The sequence below is a fragment of the Schistocerca nitens genome, chromosome 9 (assembly GCF_023898315.1).
Source record: "Schistocerca nitens isolate TAMUIC-IGC-003100 chromosome 9, iqSchNite1.1, whole genome shotgun sequence".
Lineage (NCBI taxonomy): Eukaryota > Metazoa > Arthropoda > Insecta > Orthoptera > Acrididae > Schistocerca > Schistocerca nitens.
Window position 1 is genome coordinate 31,135,369 of NC_064622.1, and position 20,225 is coordinate 31,155,593.

Consider the following 20,225-nt stretch of genomic DNA (forward strand, 5'->3'; position numbering starts at 1 on the left):
TGTGCCGGCGCCCCGTCATGTTGGAACCACATGCGTTGTATTGTAGGGAGCGGGACGTCTTCCAGGAATTCTGGCGAGAAAATTGTAATAGCGCCTGCCATTTAATAGCCTAGGTAGCAGATACGGCCCAATTAAACAGTCCTCAACAACGCCGATCCGCACATTAACGAAGAATCGCACTTGATCAGCGCTAGTAACTGTGACTTGTGGGTTATCCTCACTCCAAACATGCGAATTGTGCATGTTGAAGACTCCATCACGCCCGAACGTTGCTTCATCGGTAAATAACACACAGGATGGAAATGTAGGATACATTTCACACTGTTCCAGGTACCACCGCGAAAACTGTGCTCTGGGTGGATAATCAACTGATTTCAGGTTGCGGACACGCTGTAAGTGAAATGGACGTATAAATTGCTCTCGAAGGACTGTTCTTACATTCGTCTGATTTGTCCCCATGTTACGTGCCATTGCAGGAGTGCTGATTGAAGGATCCCGCCCCACATGCTGCAAAACAGCTTCCTCAAATTGCAGCGTTATTACCGTGCGGCGTCGTCCCTGTTCAGGTAATCTGTCAAATGACCCGGTCTCACGCAGATGTTGGTACACAGCAGCAAAGATCGTATGATGATGGATACGGCGTTTAGGATATTGTTGTTGATAACCCAGCTGTGTAGCTCGTCCGTTGTGGTGCGCTACGTAGTATGCACCAACCATATCAGTGTACTCAAAAAAATGATCAAATAGCTCTAAGCACTATGGCACTTAACATCAGAGGTCATCAGTCCCCTAGATTTAGAACTACTTAAACCTAACTAACCTAAGGACATCACACACATCCATGCTCGAGGCAGGATTCGAAGCTGCGACCGTAGCAGCAGCGCGGTTCCGGACTGAAGCGCCTAGAAACGCTCGGCCACCGCGGCCGGCTATCAGTGTACTCACTCCAGGCGTATTGCTCCATTAGTAAACACAGACAATGCACTACTACACTGGTGGACAGCAGTTGCCTACAACTGAAGAGCGTAATACGCCCCCTAACAGCTGAAGATCGTAATACGGCATCTAACAACTGAAGAGCGTAATATGGCCTCCACCGGTTTAAATAATCCTCATAGGAAAAAATGACATAAGGGAAAAATATTTGTTTTTATGTCACTTACCACCTCCCAGAGTTTGTCGGTTTAAATACTTTTCACCCTGTATACTTCGCAAGCCACCCAACGGCGTGTGGCGGAGGGCACTTTACGTGCCACTGTCATTATCTCCCTTTCCTGTTCCAGTCGCGTATGGTTCGCGGGAAGAACGACTGCCGGAAAGCCTCCGTGCGCGCTCGAATCTCTCTAATTTTACATTCGTGATCTCCTCGGCAGGTATAAGTAGAGGAAAGCAATATGTTCGATACCTCATCAAAAAACGCACTCTCTCGAAAACTGGCCAGCAAGGTACACCTCGATGCAGAGCGCCTTTCCTGCAGAGTCTGCCACTCGAGTTTGCTAAACAACGCCGTAACGCTATCACGCTTACCAAATAACCCTGTGACGAAACGCGCCGCTCTTCTTTGGATCAGTCTTTCCTACAATAACTTCCATAATAGCTTCCAAAGTTGACAGACAACTCACTTTTCGATTTTTTATTTGTAATTAAGCACTGAATGACGATCGATGTACCACTAATTCGTGCACTATCAATTAGATTAGAAATTTCTAATATCTGACATTAATTTACCTTAAGTTTGCTGTCAGATAATCAGAATATGTATCCTTCAATCAATTTATATGACATTCCCTTCTCCGAAACACCAAAATACTATTATGTAATTACATATCGGCGTTGGATTGTAAAATCAAAGATACCTTTCAAACTGAAATATGTTGTCAGATTAAAACTTTTTTGTCGGACCGAGAGACGAACCTGTGACCTTTGCCTTTCGCTGGCATGTGTTGTGCTAACGAAGCTATCCAAGCACGTCACACCACCACCGCCACCACCACCACCCTTACAACTTCACTTCCGCCAATACCGACCTGCTACCTTCCATACTACACAGAATTTCTTCTGCGAAACTATCTGGACTAACTCTCCTGGAAGAAAGGATATCACGCAGACATGCTTCAGCCACAACCATTGTTTTCAGAATGTATATGGACTCTGCAGCGGAGTGTGCACTGATCTGGAACTTCCTGGCAGATTGAAAATTTGTGCTCAACCTGAAAAGAAACCTGGGGCCTTTTTCTTTCGCTGGTAAGAGCTCTTGCCGACTGTGGAACAAAAGTATCCAAGCACGACTCACAACCAACACCCCCCCCCCCCCTCCCCCACTCAAAAATTCCGGTCATAGCACTACTTCCACCAGTACCTCATCTTGTACTTTCGAAACTGTCGCTAACATTAAGACATGTCTCCGCATTTTCCTTTGCTCTAGATGTGCTAGTCCTGCAAGATATGAAGGGAAACTTCCATGTAGTTTGGAAAGTAGGAGATGAGGTACCTGCGGAAGTAAAGGTATAATGGCGAGTCGCGAGTCGTGCCTGGATAGCTCAGTCCGTACAGCACTTGCCCGCGAATTGTAAACGCCCCAGGTTCGAGTTATGATCCGTCATGCAGCTCTAATGTCCCAGGCTGTTTCATGTCAGCGCACAGTCCACTGTATACTAAGAAATCGTTTGGGAAATCCATCAAATTTTTCGCATTTCTCGTTCTTTAATGATTTGAAATAGGTGTTACCACTTCATTAAAATTCCCACAATTGGTTGAAATGGTTCAAATGTCTCTGAGCGCTATGGCACTTAACATCTGAGGTCATCAGCCCCCTACAACTTAGAACTACTTAAACCTAACTAACCTAAGGACATCACACACATCGATGCCCGAGGCAGGATTCGAACCAGCGACAGTAGCGGTCGCACGGTTCCAGACTGAAGCGCCTAGGATCGCTCGGCTACCGCGGCCGGCTTTCCACAATTTACACAATCAAAGTAACCCTATTTGTAAATACATCACTTAATATGGATATGCTTCCGACTATAGTGTAACACCTAATGAACAAATACGCCGGCCGCGGTGGTCTCGCGGTTCTAGGCGCGCAGTCCGGAACCGTGCGACTGCTACGGTCGCAGGTTCGAATCCTGCCTCGGGCATGGATGTGTGTGATGTCCTTAGGTTAGTTAGGTTTAAGTAGTTCTAAGTTCTAGGGGACTAATGACCACAGCAGTTGAGTCCCATAGTGCTCAGAGCCATTTGAGCCATTTTGAACAAATAGCCTCAGGAATATAAACAGCTGTAATGAAAGCCGGTATTCTATTATAAAGTAACAACAATTGCATGAATAATTTACAGAATGATGTAATACTTAGCTTATTGTGGTGATTTAATCCTAGAAGTGTATTGTCCGAAGTGCGTAAGCACTTGATTCATAACTGACAATCGATACTAAATTTTGAGGTACATGGACAAAGTTATTCCAATGAATTACAGTAGCGTGAAGATAACATGAACATAATCTGTACCTGTATCAGAGGAAATTCGTTGGTCAGACCGTCTCGTGAGTTGAATTACATGAAAAAAAAATGTACGTAGGGTGTACAAGGCAACTATTTACATTGTCAGTTTGCTCACGGCAGCACTACGTTGAAATTTTTTAACACGTAACGCCTCTGCACGCTTCAAACAACTGCAGTTAAAATTTTCCGCACACATCATTTACCTGAAAGTTTAAACCGGCAAAATTTTACGCTCGGGTCGTATCACAAATCACGTTTGCCTGTAGAACATTTTTCGACGAAACCTTGCACGAAGAGGTACTAACTTCAGACATATAAGGAATAATATATGCTAGCGGAAGAAAAATTCATGTTGTTGAATGTAATAAATGTCATTCCTAGTAAATGGTTAACGAACGTTAGGTTGAACATTCGCACATACCACCTGATAATGTCATTTCTTCGAAATGTTTTGAATACAGAAATTCACAGAAAGGCAAACATTAGGAGGAATTGGGTTGGCTATTAAAAGGTCAAGACGAGAAACCTTCGTTTGCTACACATACTATCACTTGACGTCCTCCAAAAACCACAACGATTTGGAAATGAAATAAGATAATTGCCCACATGGTTATTTGGGATACAGATACTGATACAGGTAATATCTTAACAAAACCTGCAAACTTAATTTCTAACTTTTGAAACAAAATTATAAAATCAAAAAATCAATAAATATTATTATTAATCATGTTCTGGCTGCTGAACATATGAGTAACATAGATGTAGATACTAGAGGTGTGGAACATTTGCAAAAATCACAATGTCTTAAAAGGATCCCTTCCAACGATTGTTGTAAAGTGGTTTGTTTCAGCCCGATGGAGCACAAAATGTGATTCATTTGAAAAGGCCACCTTTCGGCACTCAGTGCACGTTCAGTTGCGCTGCTGGGTGCAGATTCCCGCCTGATGACCAGCTGTCAGCATGAATGCATGAGTCAGCCACCTACCACCTGCTGCTGAGGCCCACATGGAGCAATGTTAGATGAACTTTTATTGAGGAGACACTGTCGGTAAAACCGTGGTTCGCCAGTTGCTTAACAAGCCTTAGGCGTTTCGGAGATGCTTTCACCCTTGGCTTGAAAGCCAATGACTGTGCCGCTTGGAAGTGAGATAAGTTACTCTGTTTCCTCACCCCCCCCCCCCCTCCCTCCCCGATATGATTTATAGACTTTCCACTGCCAGTGCTGTCAGCTCCTCGCTGTGAATGGTTCTTGCAGGTTGCCGTTGAACACAGGCTGTGGTCACATTAATTTGACTGGGCCTTGGAAGTTAATAATATGAATGCGAATACCCGAAGCTTCAAGTGTGGAACGAAACAATCCACATTGTTAAAAAAAAAATTATTATGAAGCCGGCTGATGTGTCTATGGGGTTCCTTGTTGCACTTATGAACTATTTTGGAACGTACTGAAAACTAATCAAAAGTAACGGAAATACCAAAGAATCCGAATATCGTACAACGTATTGGTTCCACAGGTGACGAAGCAAATACGTCTTGCCCGTGCAGTTGAGGAAGATAGGCGCAATATGAATATGATACGCATGGTGACTCCTTAAATGCGCAAGTGTACACATCGAAAGCCTCAACTTTCTGAGAAAGCATGTTTTGAGCAGTGTGAGAAATTCAGGAGAGAGCTCGTCGTCTATCAGAAGAGCTGTAAAACATATTTCCCAGCACCGTTTTCAGCTCCACTGAAGGTGAACTTGAGTTTCTGGACGGTTTTTCACAATTTATCGTGGTAGTCTAAACACCGTGATCATCATCGACTTTGAGAATGTTTCATAGAAACTAACCTAAGATTCCTAGTGACAGTCACATTATGTAGAGGTATAATACACTTAAACAATATAGTATTAACTATACCCCATTGCAGCTGAAGTCTCACAGTGTGGTAACCTTAACGTAACTGATCTGCGCTCTCTAAAAGAAAATAACAGCGACACTGAATTTGTTTCGTGAAATGCGTTCGTGTTCTCAGTAAATCTGTCGTGCTTTGGGGAAGACGTGAACGTGTTTACCTAAACGTCCACATAAATAGTGCAGCTAATTAAGAAGAGCACTTTAAAGAAGGGGAACATTTTGCCACATTTGAAATATGTGGTACGTACAAGTGCACTTTTCATACAAAACTATTTGTAAGGAAGTTTAATAATCTAGTTGACAACTATATCATAAGAAATTGTGTCAGTACTCTCCACAGTTTGCCTCATAATATATTTCAGTTTCATTCTGTAAATGGAACTGGTTGCCTCAAAATATGTCTAGAGGTTAAGATCGTTTCTTTTATTTAGTTGAATTGCCGAAGCCCTGTTCCAATATATGACATTTTCAAAAACACTGAAAGTGAATAATGCGTGAACAGTCTCCAAAGCATATTAAATTAAATCAAGATCATTGGGAAAATAATGATCAGAAAAGGATTTCTGCTGAACGTGCTTCCAGGAAGCGAATATGTGCGGGTGTTATAGTTAACTCTGCTAGACTTCAGAATCCAGGGACTTCTTAAACGCCTCTATCTCCTTGAGAACAGAGTGCGCTAAATAAACTAGTATCTTAAAATCAATGTTTCGTTAATCTGCAACGTTATTCTGCATGAGTCTGGTGAATTAAAAGATGAGTTCAAGCAACGTAAGTTTATTGCCATCTCATATTAGTGATGTGTGGCACTTAACTAAAGTTATTGAAATGTTATTATAGAAAATGGAGTCTTCATGATAATGTTAATGAAAGTAAGGGGTCTTAAATAATACTGAGAGCAAACTGCCAGAAGTGTTAGCAAACAAACATGTAAAAATGAATGTTGATTCAATGGAAAATGCTTGTTTCAGATGGTCAATTCTAGTTTCTATGTATCTTGTACATAAGCGTTCACAATATGTGTCTAAATATTTGCCATTAGTAAACAAGTTAACCTTTCCTAATGTATCACTTCCGCTGAGCTGAAGCTCGTGCACATATTCAAAATGTACAACGAAAGTGTCTTTCTTAACTGGTGTGGTATCTAATATTCTGATTATTAATGGATGGTTATGGAAGAAGAAGAATATGATGAGAATAAGAAAGAGGAGGTGAGGGGGAAGAAAAAGATGGGCAACAGGGTAAAGGAATTTGAAGACCTACTGCCCTTAGGAGAAGCTCGTTAGGTTTCTCACACAGATATATACATATATATATCACTTCATTGACGTGAACAAGTAGCATTACTGCTCATCAATTTCTCTTTACTGCGCATCACCTTTGCGCGATGCTAATACTGAATTTCTGTTTAGAATGTTTCTACGACCAGTGTCATCAATGGGAATTATCAAATCCTCCTGAAAAATAAACATAACAATAAAATAGAAGAATTAAAGACTGATATAAGAATAAAATATGAGAATATGAGAGTTTAAAAAGATTGTAACCCTTGAAAATCTCATAGCTCATCTATCATACTGGATGATATTTTTCCACCGTGTAGAAAATCTAGGGATTCATCTATAAGAGGATGAGGAACAAAAAATTTGTAATGAACTTCTATTCGGAAACACAGTGTTTCCGTGCTACACACCATTTATTCAGACATCCTTTGTTAGAGAGACTGCCTTCTGATGCGCTGCGTACCATGCAGCCACAGTTGCAGCATGCATGGTTTCCTCCTAGAGGGTGGTACTGTTGCTCATATATCAAACCCTAAAGCCCTCTCCTGCCATAGTAGTTGGTAATGATGTATCTGACTCGCTTCTCTTGCTGACTCACTTTGTGGTAGATGTGCTACAGCGTTGTACACAATGGTTTCGTATTCGTATCGATAGCTTGCTTACGGAAAGGCAAATGGCAACGGACGGCGGCCAGCAAGGTTGCATCTGGAGACCTACCCCGGCGACAACAACCAACAATCTTCCTTGGAACCAATCTTCCTTCCACATCACCTAACAGGCGCGAACTATTGGCGTTTATTGCGGGTGACTTTGCCTCCCATGCTAGAAGAATTGTCATTGATGATTCGAAGGGGTATGTGGCTGCTACATGATGGTGCTCCAGCCCACTTCGCCGTTGACGTCCGGAGGCATCTCAATCGCGTCTTCCCTGGTCCAAGAATCGGACGAGGGGTCCAGTTGCATGGACTACTCGTTCACCGGATCTCAGCCCGTGCTATTTCTGGTTGTGCATGCATAGCCGATTCCAGATGTGGACACACTAGAGCAGCGCGTTCCTGCTCCCTTGACACTGTTCGGATGCAGCCTGGCCGATGCGAACGTGAGACACAGACCTTGCTACAGGCGTACACGCGTGTGTTGAGGCACAAGGCAACCATTTTCAGCAGACTGTGTAACTGTGGCTGCATGGTAAAGCGAGTATTAGGCTCTGGCTCTGAGCACTATGGGACTCAACATCTTAGGTCATCAGTCCCCTAGAACTTAAAACTACTTAAACCTAACTAACCTAAGGACATCACACACATCCATGCCCGAGGCAGGATTCGAACCTGCGACCGTAGCAGCCCTGCGGTTCCGGACTGCAGCGCTAGAACCGCACGGCCACCGCGCCCGGCGCGTTGCGTATTAGGCCGCAGTCTCTGTAACAATGTATGATTGAATAAATGATCTGTAGTAAGGAAAGCATGCATCTCTTGACATAAGTTCATTAGCCCTTTTTTGCTCCGAATCTTCTCATCGAACAATCCCTAGAGTTTTTACTCGGTGGATAAAATCACCCTGTGTAATTTATCAAGCTTAGCAATAAGTTCAAAGTATCCGTTGTAATTTAGGCTGACACAGAATGCATGTTAGAAGCAGTTTTTCGGAGGGGCGTTCAACGAGTAATACAACATTTATTTCCTCGACAATTTCGGTTTAAAAACGCAAAATTTGTTGTGTGCCGTCGTGGAATATTGCCGCTTCAGCCCCTGTAGTTTCATGAAATTCCATTCGCTGGCGGCGCTGTAAGTTACCTCAAAATTGCGTCTGTAAGGGAAGAGCGTTCCAAGCAGACAGCTGTCATTGAGTTACGTTTGTTGGAAAACCAGAGAAAAGCAGATATTCTTAGGTGCTTGTGGAATGTGTATGGAGACATGGCAGTGAACAAAAGCACTGTGATTAGTTGGGCGAAGCGCCTATCACCGTTGCAACAAGGTCACTCCAAGCCGTCCCATCATCCACATACCGGTCGGCGGCACCAAACAGTGATTCCCGTAATGTTGGATCGTGCGGACACACTCTGTAGAGGTGATCGACGGATCACAAGCAAAGACATCGTTGCTGAACTGGAGGTCTCTGACACACTCGTCCCCCGGTTGGGGTACTCGAAGGTGTGTGTCTGCTGGTTTCCTCGCCGCCTAGCAGAACGCCATAAACAGCAACGACGGGCCATCTGTGCGGAGTTGTTCACCTACTACGAAGCTGGTGGTGACAATTTTTGTCGAACATTGTTACAGGGAATGAAACATTGGTTCATCTTTTCAAACGGGAAAGAAAATGGAAATCGAAACCACCTCTCCTACGTGTAGAAGTTCAAATCCGCACCCTCAGCTGATTCTGGGTTCCTGAGGAGGGCATTTTGTTGGATGTCCTCCTTCATGGTGTAACAATCAACTCTGAAGCGTATTTTGTTACCCTCAGCAAAGAAACCACTCTCGTGTGTTCGTCACCACAAAAATGCTAACGAACATCTCCATCTCCACGACGACGCACAAGTCTGTGCGCCTGAGAGGAGCTCACAAAACTTCATTGAATATTTATTCCTCATCCGCCCTGCAGTCCGAATCTCGAACCTTCCGACTGCCGTTTACTTGACCGAATGAAGGACGCATTCTGCGGGGAGCAGTACGTGAACAATAAGGAGGTCATTGATGCGGCAAGGTGTTGGGACCATGCGGGCACACAGGCTCTACCATTAAGGTGGTGCAAGGCCTTCAAAGAGGTCGGAGATTATGTTTAAAATGTTGTTTCGTAGCCAGAAGCTTCGGGAATGGTATAGTACATTGAAAGGTTGAATAAAACTAACCTTCTTTCAGAAAAAAAATGTGTTGCATTACTTATTAAACGCCCATCGCACTTTCAGCCGTAATAATAACTCTAGTTCACATTCTGATTAAGTACATTTACGTACACCGTCCAACAGAGCCTACCCAGTGCACTGTGACTATGACGATGAATAATCATTTTAAATTCTACGGAGGTCACGGCTGCATGGAATACTTTACTTATCTACTGTATGTAACGGATGAGATTGTGACTGTTTTTGTTTTTGGAAAACAAAATGATTAACATAGGTCACAATAAGATTAGCATTTCTCTCAGTAATGGTCTGTCATATTTAGCGACAACAATTTGAGGAAGCATACGTTAAGCGTAGATATTGCAGTCATTTTACGTGATTTCATGATTTCCTGTCGGGAAGGTCACAGCTGGTAGTAACTGACTGAAAATCATTGAATAAAACAGAAGTGCTGTCTAACGTTGGAAATAGCAAGTGTTGTACGCCCTCTGCTGCCTAATCTATACAAACAATTTAGGAGACAGTCCGAGCAGCCAGCTTAGATTGTTTACCGATGATGCTGTCATTTACAGTCCAGTGATGTAATCAGATCAGAAACCAAGTGCAAAATGATTTAGACAAGATATCCGTATTTAGCGAAAAGTGGCACTAAATCATGAAGAGCGCGACGTCATCCCCATGAGTACTAAAAGATATCCGTTACATGTCGGTTACCTGATACATCACTCAAATCTGAACCCTGTTAACCCAACTAAATACCTAGGGATTATAATTATGAACAGCTTAAAATGGAACGATCAAGTAGATGATGCTGTGCGGAAGACAAACCGAAGTCTGCGTTTTATTGGCAAAACAGTTACAAGATGGAACAGGTCTGCTAAAGAGACTGCCTGCACTATTGTTGTCCGTGCTGTTGTAGAGTGCTGCTGTGGAAGGTGGGACGCTTACCAGTTATGATTGACGGAGGATCTTGAAAAAGTTCTAAGAAAGGTAGCTCGTTTTGCGTATCACTAAACAGGGGCAACCATTAAGGCAAAGAAAGACATTTGCTACTGCATAGGGGTCTATTCACGAAAATCTCCAACTTCTCCTCCGAATGCGAAAATATGAAGTTGACACTCGGCTACACAGGGAGAAATTATCATTAAAATAGGAGAAACCAAGGCTCTTGGTGTAAGATTGAAGTGTTTGTTTTTCCCGCGCGCTGTTAGAGAGTGGAATGGTAGAGAAATATGTGAAGGTGGTTCGATGAACACTGTGTCAAGCACTGAAGTGTGAATCGGAGATTAGTCATGTAGGTTTGTTGGTGCACCTCGGGGATCTGCACATACCGATTGTAGTTTGCAGCTTAGGCTTTGCTTTACAATGCCCGTGATGTTTCACAACGTCAGCAATTCCAATGGCCATATATATATATATATATATATATATATATATATATATATATATATATATATATATATGTGTGTGTGTGTGTGTGTGTGTGTGTGTGTGTGTGTGTGTGTGCGAAAGCGATAACGGGTGGTGATAAATAGATCACACTAAATCCGGTTACGTTTATCTGATGCCAACATAAATGAAGAAATACAAATTATTTACGAAGAGTCTTGCAGTAATGCATCAAGAGAGGAGATGCAGTATAAATTTCTGATGTATAGATTCATTTAATTATCTGCCACGTCCCCTCTAAAAGTGTGCATTTTACTTGAAACTTGAGGAAATCAAGGTAAGGTGCAATTTTTTTTTATTGTCATGAGTTCAATTTAACCAAAAAGTCTTTCCCATATGAGTATGTAAGTAACGACTTTGTATTACTAGGCGATCGCTTACCTCTAATAGAAAAATTTATATTTATGTATCAGGCGGAACCATCACAGAGTGGGATAGAACCACAGGGCAAGCGATGTATGGGTATTTCCAAGTGCTAAACACAGGGGGAGTAGACTAATCAATATTTTAAAACTGATGTGCTGCTGTTATGTGATGTTCTTGACAATTTCTGCAGCCCGACTTCAAGTCAGTGAGAGGGACCCTGCCCATTAAGTTACTTCACTTGGCTTGAAATGGTGTGCTTTACCGAAAACCAACAGCCTAAAATTACAGCTGTTTATTGACATGGATCATCCTCAGCTCATCGTGTGAGGGGTTACAGCTGATTTTTTTCACTGTCTATGCAGAAATACTGTTGCAAACATCAGTTTCATGTCTATTTATGATGTATATCTTGATGTTGGTAGCTTTCATAATTGTGCTACGATGGAACACATTCCTGTTTCCAACTCTGTTTGACTAAGTCCGGAAGCACGAGAAAGTTTACTTGTGAAAAATATACGACTTGATGGTTCAAATGGCTCTGAGCACTATGGGACTCAACTGCTGAGGTCATTAGTCCCCTAGAACTTAGAACTAGTTAAACCTAACTAACCTAAGGACATCACAAACATCCATGCCCGAGGCAGGATTCGAACCTGCGACCGTAGCGGTCTTGCGGTTCCAGACTGCAGCGCCTTTAACCGCACGGCCACTTCGGCCGGCTATACGACTTGATTCTGACGTAGGATGTACTCGTTTTTTAAAAGTGGAACGTCAATCTTCTGAAAATGTGCACGATCATCAGTCTCATCTACCACTGTGCCCTGAGAAAGTGATAATACCAACTACCTGCAGCTACAGCAAGCCTAGTTCACCATTAAATTATATGTCTACTTTTCGTGATAAGAAAAACTGTGTAATACACTATAGAAATATAATACAGTGTTTCCATCATGGTATGGTACCGAAAAGTTTCACGAAATACTGTCGTTCAGACAAGCACCATGGAAGAAACCAAAGATTGTGATTGGAGCACAGAAGTGCATGAGCGAAAGAAATGGTTTAGAAAATAATTTATTCAAATTAGTGAATAATAGAATCTTCCACAAAATTATGCTAAATGTATGAAAGAGGAGGACGAAAAATAAAAAATATCCGAGGGAAGCAGATACGGAGCAGCTGCCTTGATTGAAAAAATTAGTTTGTGAAGGAGTGTTTAGTTAAAGGAAATTTAACTGGTACTAAATTAAATAGACTTAATGTAGTGTTTGATAAACCAGTAGCAGTAGGAGTCGCGATACGAGATATATCAAAGACACATCATGCAGACTTTTATTATAATTATACGCTAAACAAGTTTCCAGCAAAGCATGTAAAACTGTGTGTGGCTAACACTGATACATTAAATTATTTCGTTAACACTCCAAATAATTATGAGTGTAACGGGAGTAATGTATGTAAATGGTTTGATATATCAGGTTTCCCTGCAAATAGCGTATATAACATTCCACCCATAAACAGAAAGAAATTAAAATTACTGACAGATTAAGTAAATTGTAAATCTAGTATTGAATTCATTGGTCTATGGGGTAAAATGTATGCAGCCGTGACGAAATCAATATACGTACTACGCAGAAGAAAGGGAGTGAAACAGTCATCTGCTAAACAGCTAAACTTATATGATAACCAAACCTGCGTGTTGAATTCAGATGTTAAAACAACTGTAGAGTATGTTACTGAATCCAAGTGTTACGTAGTCTCACCCGTTACGTAACACCTCTTGGGATTATCGGGATAAGATGATAAACATCTTTTACTTCTGGATAAAGTGACTAACTTACCGTGGGGTCGCTAACACATGGAAAACAATGATGTCTGATTCATTTTACTATGTGAAAATGAGAGTATTAAATATTACTTGGAACTGACTTTAATGAGTTGATGAAAATGTAAAAATATTAACCTTTATTCGTAGCTTAGGTATTGAGTGAATATAAAATATTATATGCGTTATTCACGTTTATTTTATTTAGTATGAAAGTTCCTTGGTACAACATTTATAGTTCAATTTAACAGGAGGTAGACCATTAATCTAACAATTCAGATTGCGATTATAATGCTTATAATACTCAGAAATAAAAACGTGTCATTCTGAAACATTTTATTCAACCTGTGCAGTCTGTGTGAAGTGAAACGTAAAGAGGACAACAGTTATTTAGAAAACAAATGGTAGTCAGTTACCTTCAAATTTTGGCAACTCCAGATCAGTAAGGTAACCCAAATTATACAGATATTTTAGGAATGAGGATAACGTTGTGGCATTTAATTTGAGAGTTCCACACTCATATTCTCTGTACCTATTGCACGTTATCATACAGGCAACACCAGCAGTGTAAAAATTTGCACCTATTTCTGATACACTACTGGCCATTAAAACTGCTACACCACGAAGATGACGTGCTACAGACGCGAAATTTAACCAAAAGGAAGAATATGCTGTGATATGCAAATTATTAGCTTTACAGAGCATTCACACGACGTTGGCGACGATGGCGACACCTACAACGTGCTGACATGAGGAAAGTTTCCAACCGATTTCTCATACACAAACGGCAGTTGACCGGCGTTGCCTGGTGAAACGTTGTTGTGATGCCTCGTGTGAGGAGGAGAAATGCGTACCATCACATTTCCGACTTTGATAAAGGTCGGATTGTAGCCTATCTCGATTGCGGTTTATCGTATCGCGACATAGCTGCTCACGTTGGTCGAGATCAAATGACTGTTAGCAGAGAATGGAATCGTTGGGTTCAGGAGGATAATGCGGAACGCCATGCTGGATCCCAACGGCCTCGTATCACTAGCAGTCGAGATGACAGGCATCTTATACGCATGGCTGTAACGGATCGTGCAGCCACGTCTCGATCCCTGAGTCAACAGATAGGGACGTTTGCAAGACAACAACCATCTGCACGAACAGTACGACGACGTTTGCAGCAGCATGGACTATCAGCTCGGAGACCATGGCTGCGGTTACCCTTGACAGTGCATCACAGACAGGAGCGCCAGCGATGGTGTACTCAATGACGAACCTGGGTGCACGAATGGCGAAACGTCATTTTTTCGGATGAATCCAGTTTCTCTTTTGTGGTGTCATCGCCAGACACCACACTTGCTAAGTGGTAACCTTTAAATCGGCCGCGGTCCGTTAGTATACGTCGGACCCGCGTGTCGCCACTGTCAGAGATTGCAGACCGAGCGCCGCCACACGGCAGTTCTAGAGAGACTTCCTAGCACTCGCCCCAGTTGTACAACCAACTTTGCTAGCGATGGTTCACTGACAAAATACGTTCTCATTTGCCGAGACGATAGTTAGCATAGCCTTCAGCTACGTCATTTGCTACGACCTAGCAAGGCGCCATGTTCAGTTACTATTGATATTGTAAATAATGTTCAGACAAGAGCTACGTTCAACATTAATGGATTAAAGTTAAGTATTCCACCAGCTACATCCTTTTCTTTCTAGTCTAAATTCCTTGTCCTGTTCCAGACGTCACGCCAGCCTGCGTGAGCTAAATCGCGTGCCTTTCGGCTTGCTCTAAAATTCGTGGGTTGGCTCTCCTGCCAATCCACAACATCTTTACAGCATCATGATGGTCGCATCGGTGTTTGGCGCCATCGCGGTGCACGCACGTTGTAAGCGTGTATTCGTCATTGCCATTTTGGCGTATCGACCGGCGTGATGGTATCGGGTGCCATTGGTTACACGTCTTGGTCACCTTTTGTTCGCATTGACGGCACTTTCAACAGTGGACGTTACATTTCAGATGTGTTACGACCCGTGGCTATACCCTTCATTCGATACCTGCGAAACCCTACATTTCAGCAGGATAATGCACGACAACATGTTGCAGGTCCTGTACGGGCCTTTCTGGATACAGAAAATGTTCGACTGCTGCCCTGGCCAGCACATTCTCCAGATGTCTCACCAATTGGAAACGTCTGGTCAATGGTGGCAGAGCAACTGGCTCGTCACAATACGCCAGTCACTACTCTCGATGAACTGTGGTATCGTGTTGAAGCTGCATGGGCAGCTGTACCTGTACTCGCCATCTAAGCCCTGTTTGACTCAATGACGAGGCGTTTCAAGGCCGTTATTACGGCCAGAGGTCGTTTTTCTGGGTAGTGATTTCTCTGGATCTATGCACCCAAATTGCGTGAAAATGTAATCACATGTCAGTTCTAATATAATATATTTCTCCGACGAATACCCTTTTATCATCTGCATTTCTTCTTGGTGTAGCAATTTGAATGGCCAGTAGTGCAGGTAATGTAGATATTTTAGGCGTGCAAACACAGACATGTAGACCATTACTGTCAATAGATTTTGTGTAGCTTTCGTAAATGAAACTTTTCTAGTGCGTTTATCACGTTATTACATGGAGCTGGTACTGTCATTATTGGATTAGGCGTTGTTAACGTTAGAGGGTGGCCGAGTGTCCTTCCTTTTGCGAGCTCTTTACTGCCCAGGACGGGATTTGCGTGTAGTGTTAGCCACTTGAAAGTGTACAAATATTTTCAAAACGATCGTAAATCATTTAACTGAGGTGGGATGTGGACGCCAGCCCAGTGTTCACCTAATAAGATGTGAGACATTGACTGAAAACCACATCCAGGCTGCCCGGCAAACAGACCCTCATCGTTAATCCTCATGCCGTATTCGTTCTTGGGCCAGCACACCTATACGATCCAGGAAGGAGTGTTGTTACATGTGCAACTATCAGGGGGATAAGCACACTGTTGTCTAAAATTAAAGCAACAGAAATCAGATGTCCGTACAACCGTATTCTGGATGGAAGATAGCATTCCTGTCAATGGACAACCGCACCAATGGTGACGTGGTGGCGTAGTCCCCACATCCACAGTCGCTGTTCACACAGCCACAGACGATACACTACGGGATAGAGTAGTCGCCAACAAGACTCCCTCTGGCGGATGGCCATAGGAAGAATGGAGGCAGGAGAGTTCCTAACCGATGTGGTCCGACGGCTTAATGTGGAACTTTCTGTTATCCCGCGGATGTGGCGACAGTTTATTAAGATCGAAACTATGTCCAGAAGACCAGGGAAAGGCCGAACACGTGTGACATCAGAAAGAGAGGACCCTTATTTGGCTGGAAGGACACGACGGGAGAGACTTATTACTGCACGGCAACTACACTGCTGGCCACCGTAAATGCAACACCCTGAAGGAAGCATCCGAATCAAGTGAAATTTACACCATGGGTTTGCGGCGATGAGATATGCAACTGATTAGAATTTCAGCGCAGACGCACATCACGAGCGCCTGTGGCGCCACCTCATAGCGCCATTTAAGGCTTGGCGATATCGACGAGTGTACGTTCGGCACGTGTGTCTACCTTGTGGTTGTTTCACAAGACGATCAGTTATGTCTCGTAGACAACAGCCAACATCTTTTGATCAAGTATCCGAGTTCGACAGAGGAAGGATAGTGGCTTACCGAGATTGTGGATTATCATACAGAGAAATCGCTAGTCGTGTTGGACGAAACCAAACAACTGTAATGCGGATATGTGACCGTTGGATGCAGGAGGGTACGACGGACCGACGTGGTCGATCGCATTCACCTCGGTGCACCACTGCACGTGCTGATAGGCACATTGTGCGCATGGCAATCACGGATCGCTCAGTGACATCCCGAACCGTAGCACAGCACATTGCGTCTGTAACGCATCATCCAGTGTCTGCGCGTACCATTCGACGCCGTTTACAGCAGAGTGGTCTGTCCGCAAGACGTCCATTGCTTCGTCTACCATTGACGCAGAACCACAGACGTCTCCGTCGCCAATGGTGTGATGACAGACGGATGTGGACGGCAGAATGGAATGACGTTGTCTTTACTGACGAGGCACGCTTCTGTCTGCAGCACCACGATGGTCGGATTCGAGTGTGGAGACACCGTGGAGAGAGGATGCTGGACAGCTGCATTATGCACCGCCACACTGCTCTTGCACCGGGTATTATGGTATGGGGCGGTATTGGATATTACTCTCGCACGCCTCTAGTACGCATTGCCGGTACTTTAAATAGCCGGCGCTACATATCCCAGGTGCTGGAGCCAGTTGTCCTTCCGTACCTTCAGGGCTCGGCCACAGCCATATTTCAACAGCATAATGCGCGACCACACGTGGCACACATTGTCCAAAGGTTCTTCGTCAATAACCAGATTGAATTGCTTCCCTGGCCGGCTCGCTCTCCGGATCTTTCGCCGATAGAAAACATGTGGTCCATGGTTGCTCAACGAGTGACCAAGATTACATCCCCAGCTGCCACACCAGATGATCTTTGGCAACGTGTGGGAGCTGCTTGGGCTGCTGTACCCCAGGAACACATCCAACGTCTCTTTGACTCAATGCCGAGACGTGTGGCAGCGGTGATCTCCAGCAATGGCGGCTACTCTGGCTACTGATTCTGGCAGGAACCACATGTCACAGACGTCTGTAAACGTAATCATTTGATACTTGGTCAACATGTTATCTACAAAATAAATTTTGTTGTGCTACCTCTTGTCTTTCTTGGTGTTGCATTTACGGTGGCCAGCAGTGTAGAATTAGACTTCGCAGCATCCACTGGAAGTGTTGTATCGAAGCAAACGGCATACAGAAGACTTCGGCAGAGTGCCCTATATTGTCGGAGACCTGCTGTACGTGTTTCTCTGACAAGTTTTCGCAGAAAAAATCGTCAAGAGTGGAGTCGTCAAGATGCCATTTGGACGGTCGAAGAGTGGGACTACGTTCTTTGCACAGTAGAGTCTCGATTTGGCCTGGAGAGTGATTCTCGACGTATTCGCATCTGGATGGAACGCAGAGTACGATTTCGGGCGCCAAACATTGTGCAATGGAGTCGATATCGACGAGAATCCTTAATGGTACATGCAGGGATTATGTTGACCGCTGTAAAACCACATCTTGGAATTGTACGGGTGAATCGGCAAGATTTAAGTACTATCAGATATCGTGACGAGATCTTGGGGCGCCGGCCGCAGTGGCCGTGCGGTTCTAGGCGCTTCAATCCGGAACCGCGTGACCGCTACGGTCGCAGGTTCGAATGCTGCCTCGGGCATGGGTGTGTGTGATGTCCTTAGGTTAGTTAGGTTTAAGTAGTTCTAAGTTCTAGGGGACGGATGACCTCAGCAGTTGAGTCCCATAGTGAGCAGAGCCAGATCTTGGGACTCCTGTGCGGCTGTTGGGAGGTGCTGTGGTCCCAGACTCGGTACTGACGGACGATAATGCTCGACCTCATAGAGCACGGGTGGCTGATGTTTTCATGGAAACAGAAGATCTTAGCATGGCTGTTTGAGTGTTTACAACAGCAGTGTTATCGACAAAAAGAACTTATTCTGCATTTTTATATTAACTGGAAGGTCTTGTACATGTATTAGGAACAATAGCGCACATAGAGTGAGTGTGGAGCCCGTACGTGATCTTTTTCCCCAGTCTGAAGAATCTCAAGCAAATGCAGTGGTTGAATTACGTACTACAACTTAGGGCACCCATAAGATTAGATATGACTTTATCGAAGGGTTAACTATACAACCTATTGCTTCAAAACCTTAATTTATTTAGGAGAATATTGTTATTCACACAGCCATACGCCTTAGATAGGGCCCAGGAAATACAAACCAGTGCTGTTTTGTTATTTAATGGTTTTAAAATTTGGTTAGTGAGCGTGTAAGTGATATTTTCTGTTGACCTACTTTCTTCGTATCCGAAGTGTGATTTACTGAGGAATGTACTACTTTACCCCGATATTACTGCGCTTGGCTTCTCATGGCCTCTATCGGAAACATGCGATGAAGCTGCAGTAAACAAGTACAGTGGTGATTAAGAAAATGCATCACACTCTGAATGCTTGAGGACACTTGTGCATATACTATCAACTGGCTCAAAGTGTCCTCTTCAAATATCACTAAAAAACTAAAGCTGAGATGATCGAATCACCCTCGCTCCTAGGTACAAAAATAAATCACCTTCACATTATTTATATTAACCATTGAGATTTTAGTGTGTGTGTGTGTGTGTGTGTTTGTGTGTGTGTGACAGAGAAATTGGAAATTTGTGGTACCTTCCTATGGGACCAAACTGCTGAGGTCATCGGTCCCTAGGCTTACACTCTACTTAATCTAACTTACATAAACCTCCTCTAAGGACAACGCTCGCACCTCGAATCTTCGACGTGGAAAGTCGCGTGAACCCTGGCAAGGCGCCCCAAACCGTGCGGCTACCCCGCGCAGCCCAGAAAGAGAGAGAGGGAGAGAGAGAGAGAGAGAGAGAGAGAGAGAGAGAGAGAGAGAGAGGATTTAGAGAATTTATTGACAAGGCGGAATTTGAGGTACAATATTTGAAATTAAGCTAATTTTTTTAAGTGAAGTATAGAACAAACATTCATGTATTTCTTGTGAAGAAGAGGCCTGTTTAAGGCGTTTCTCCCATCATTCTGTTCTATTTTCATACCGATTTGCATACGAGACTCTATTCTTTTATTTACTTCCCGATTCAGATTTTACTTGGCGACTTTTCACCCGTATTGCGCGCTTATTACGTGAGTGGTTAGGGGGTAGCTTGTAGCAACGTGATGTATCCACCTCTCTGTGGCTAGCGTAAAATTTCATTCTTGTAGAAGTGTTGTTCCTTCAAATGCGTCTGGGCTTGATCACGGGTTCTCCATTTAGATGAATCGAAAACACGAGGATCGTTCGCACTCTTTGAAAGAACTGCCGGTCACTGAGAAGATAGATCCCGTGCTAACGGACCGCACGGATTATTCTCCTGACTCAGTTTCGGCAGATAATTAGCGGGAAAACGGAAGACTGATG

General features: G+C 43.5%; 1 protein-coding gene across 1 annotated transcript in view; it reads left to right on the forward strand.

Annotated features, from left to right (window-relative positions):
* The first annotated feature begins 4,109 nt into the window (after positions 1-4,109).
* The window catches only part of LOC126203535 (uncharacterized), an 849,800-nt gene continuing 833,684 nt past the window's right edge, over positions 4,110-20,225 (forward strand). Inside the window, exon 1 of the mRNA XM_049937860.1 lies at positions 4,110-4,140. Coding sequence (XP_049793817.1) covers positions 4,110-4,140 — 31 coding nt within the window. The remainder of the gene's footprint in view (positions 4,141-20,225) is intronic.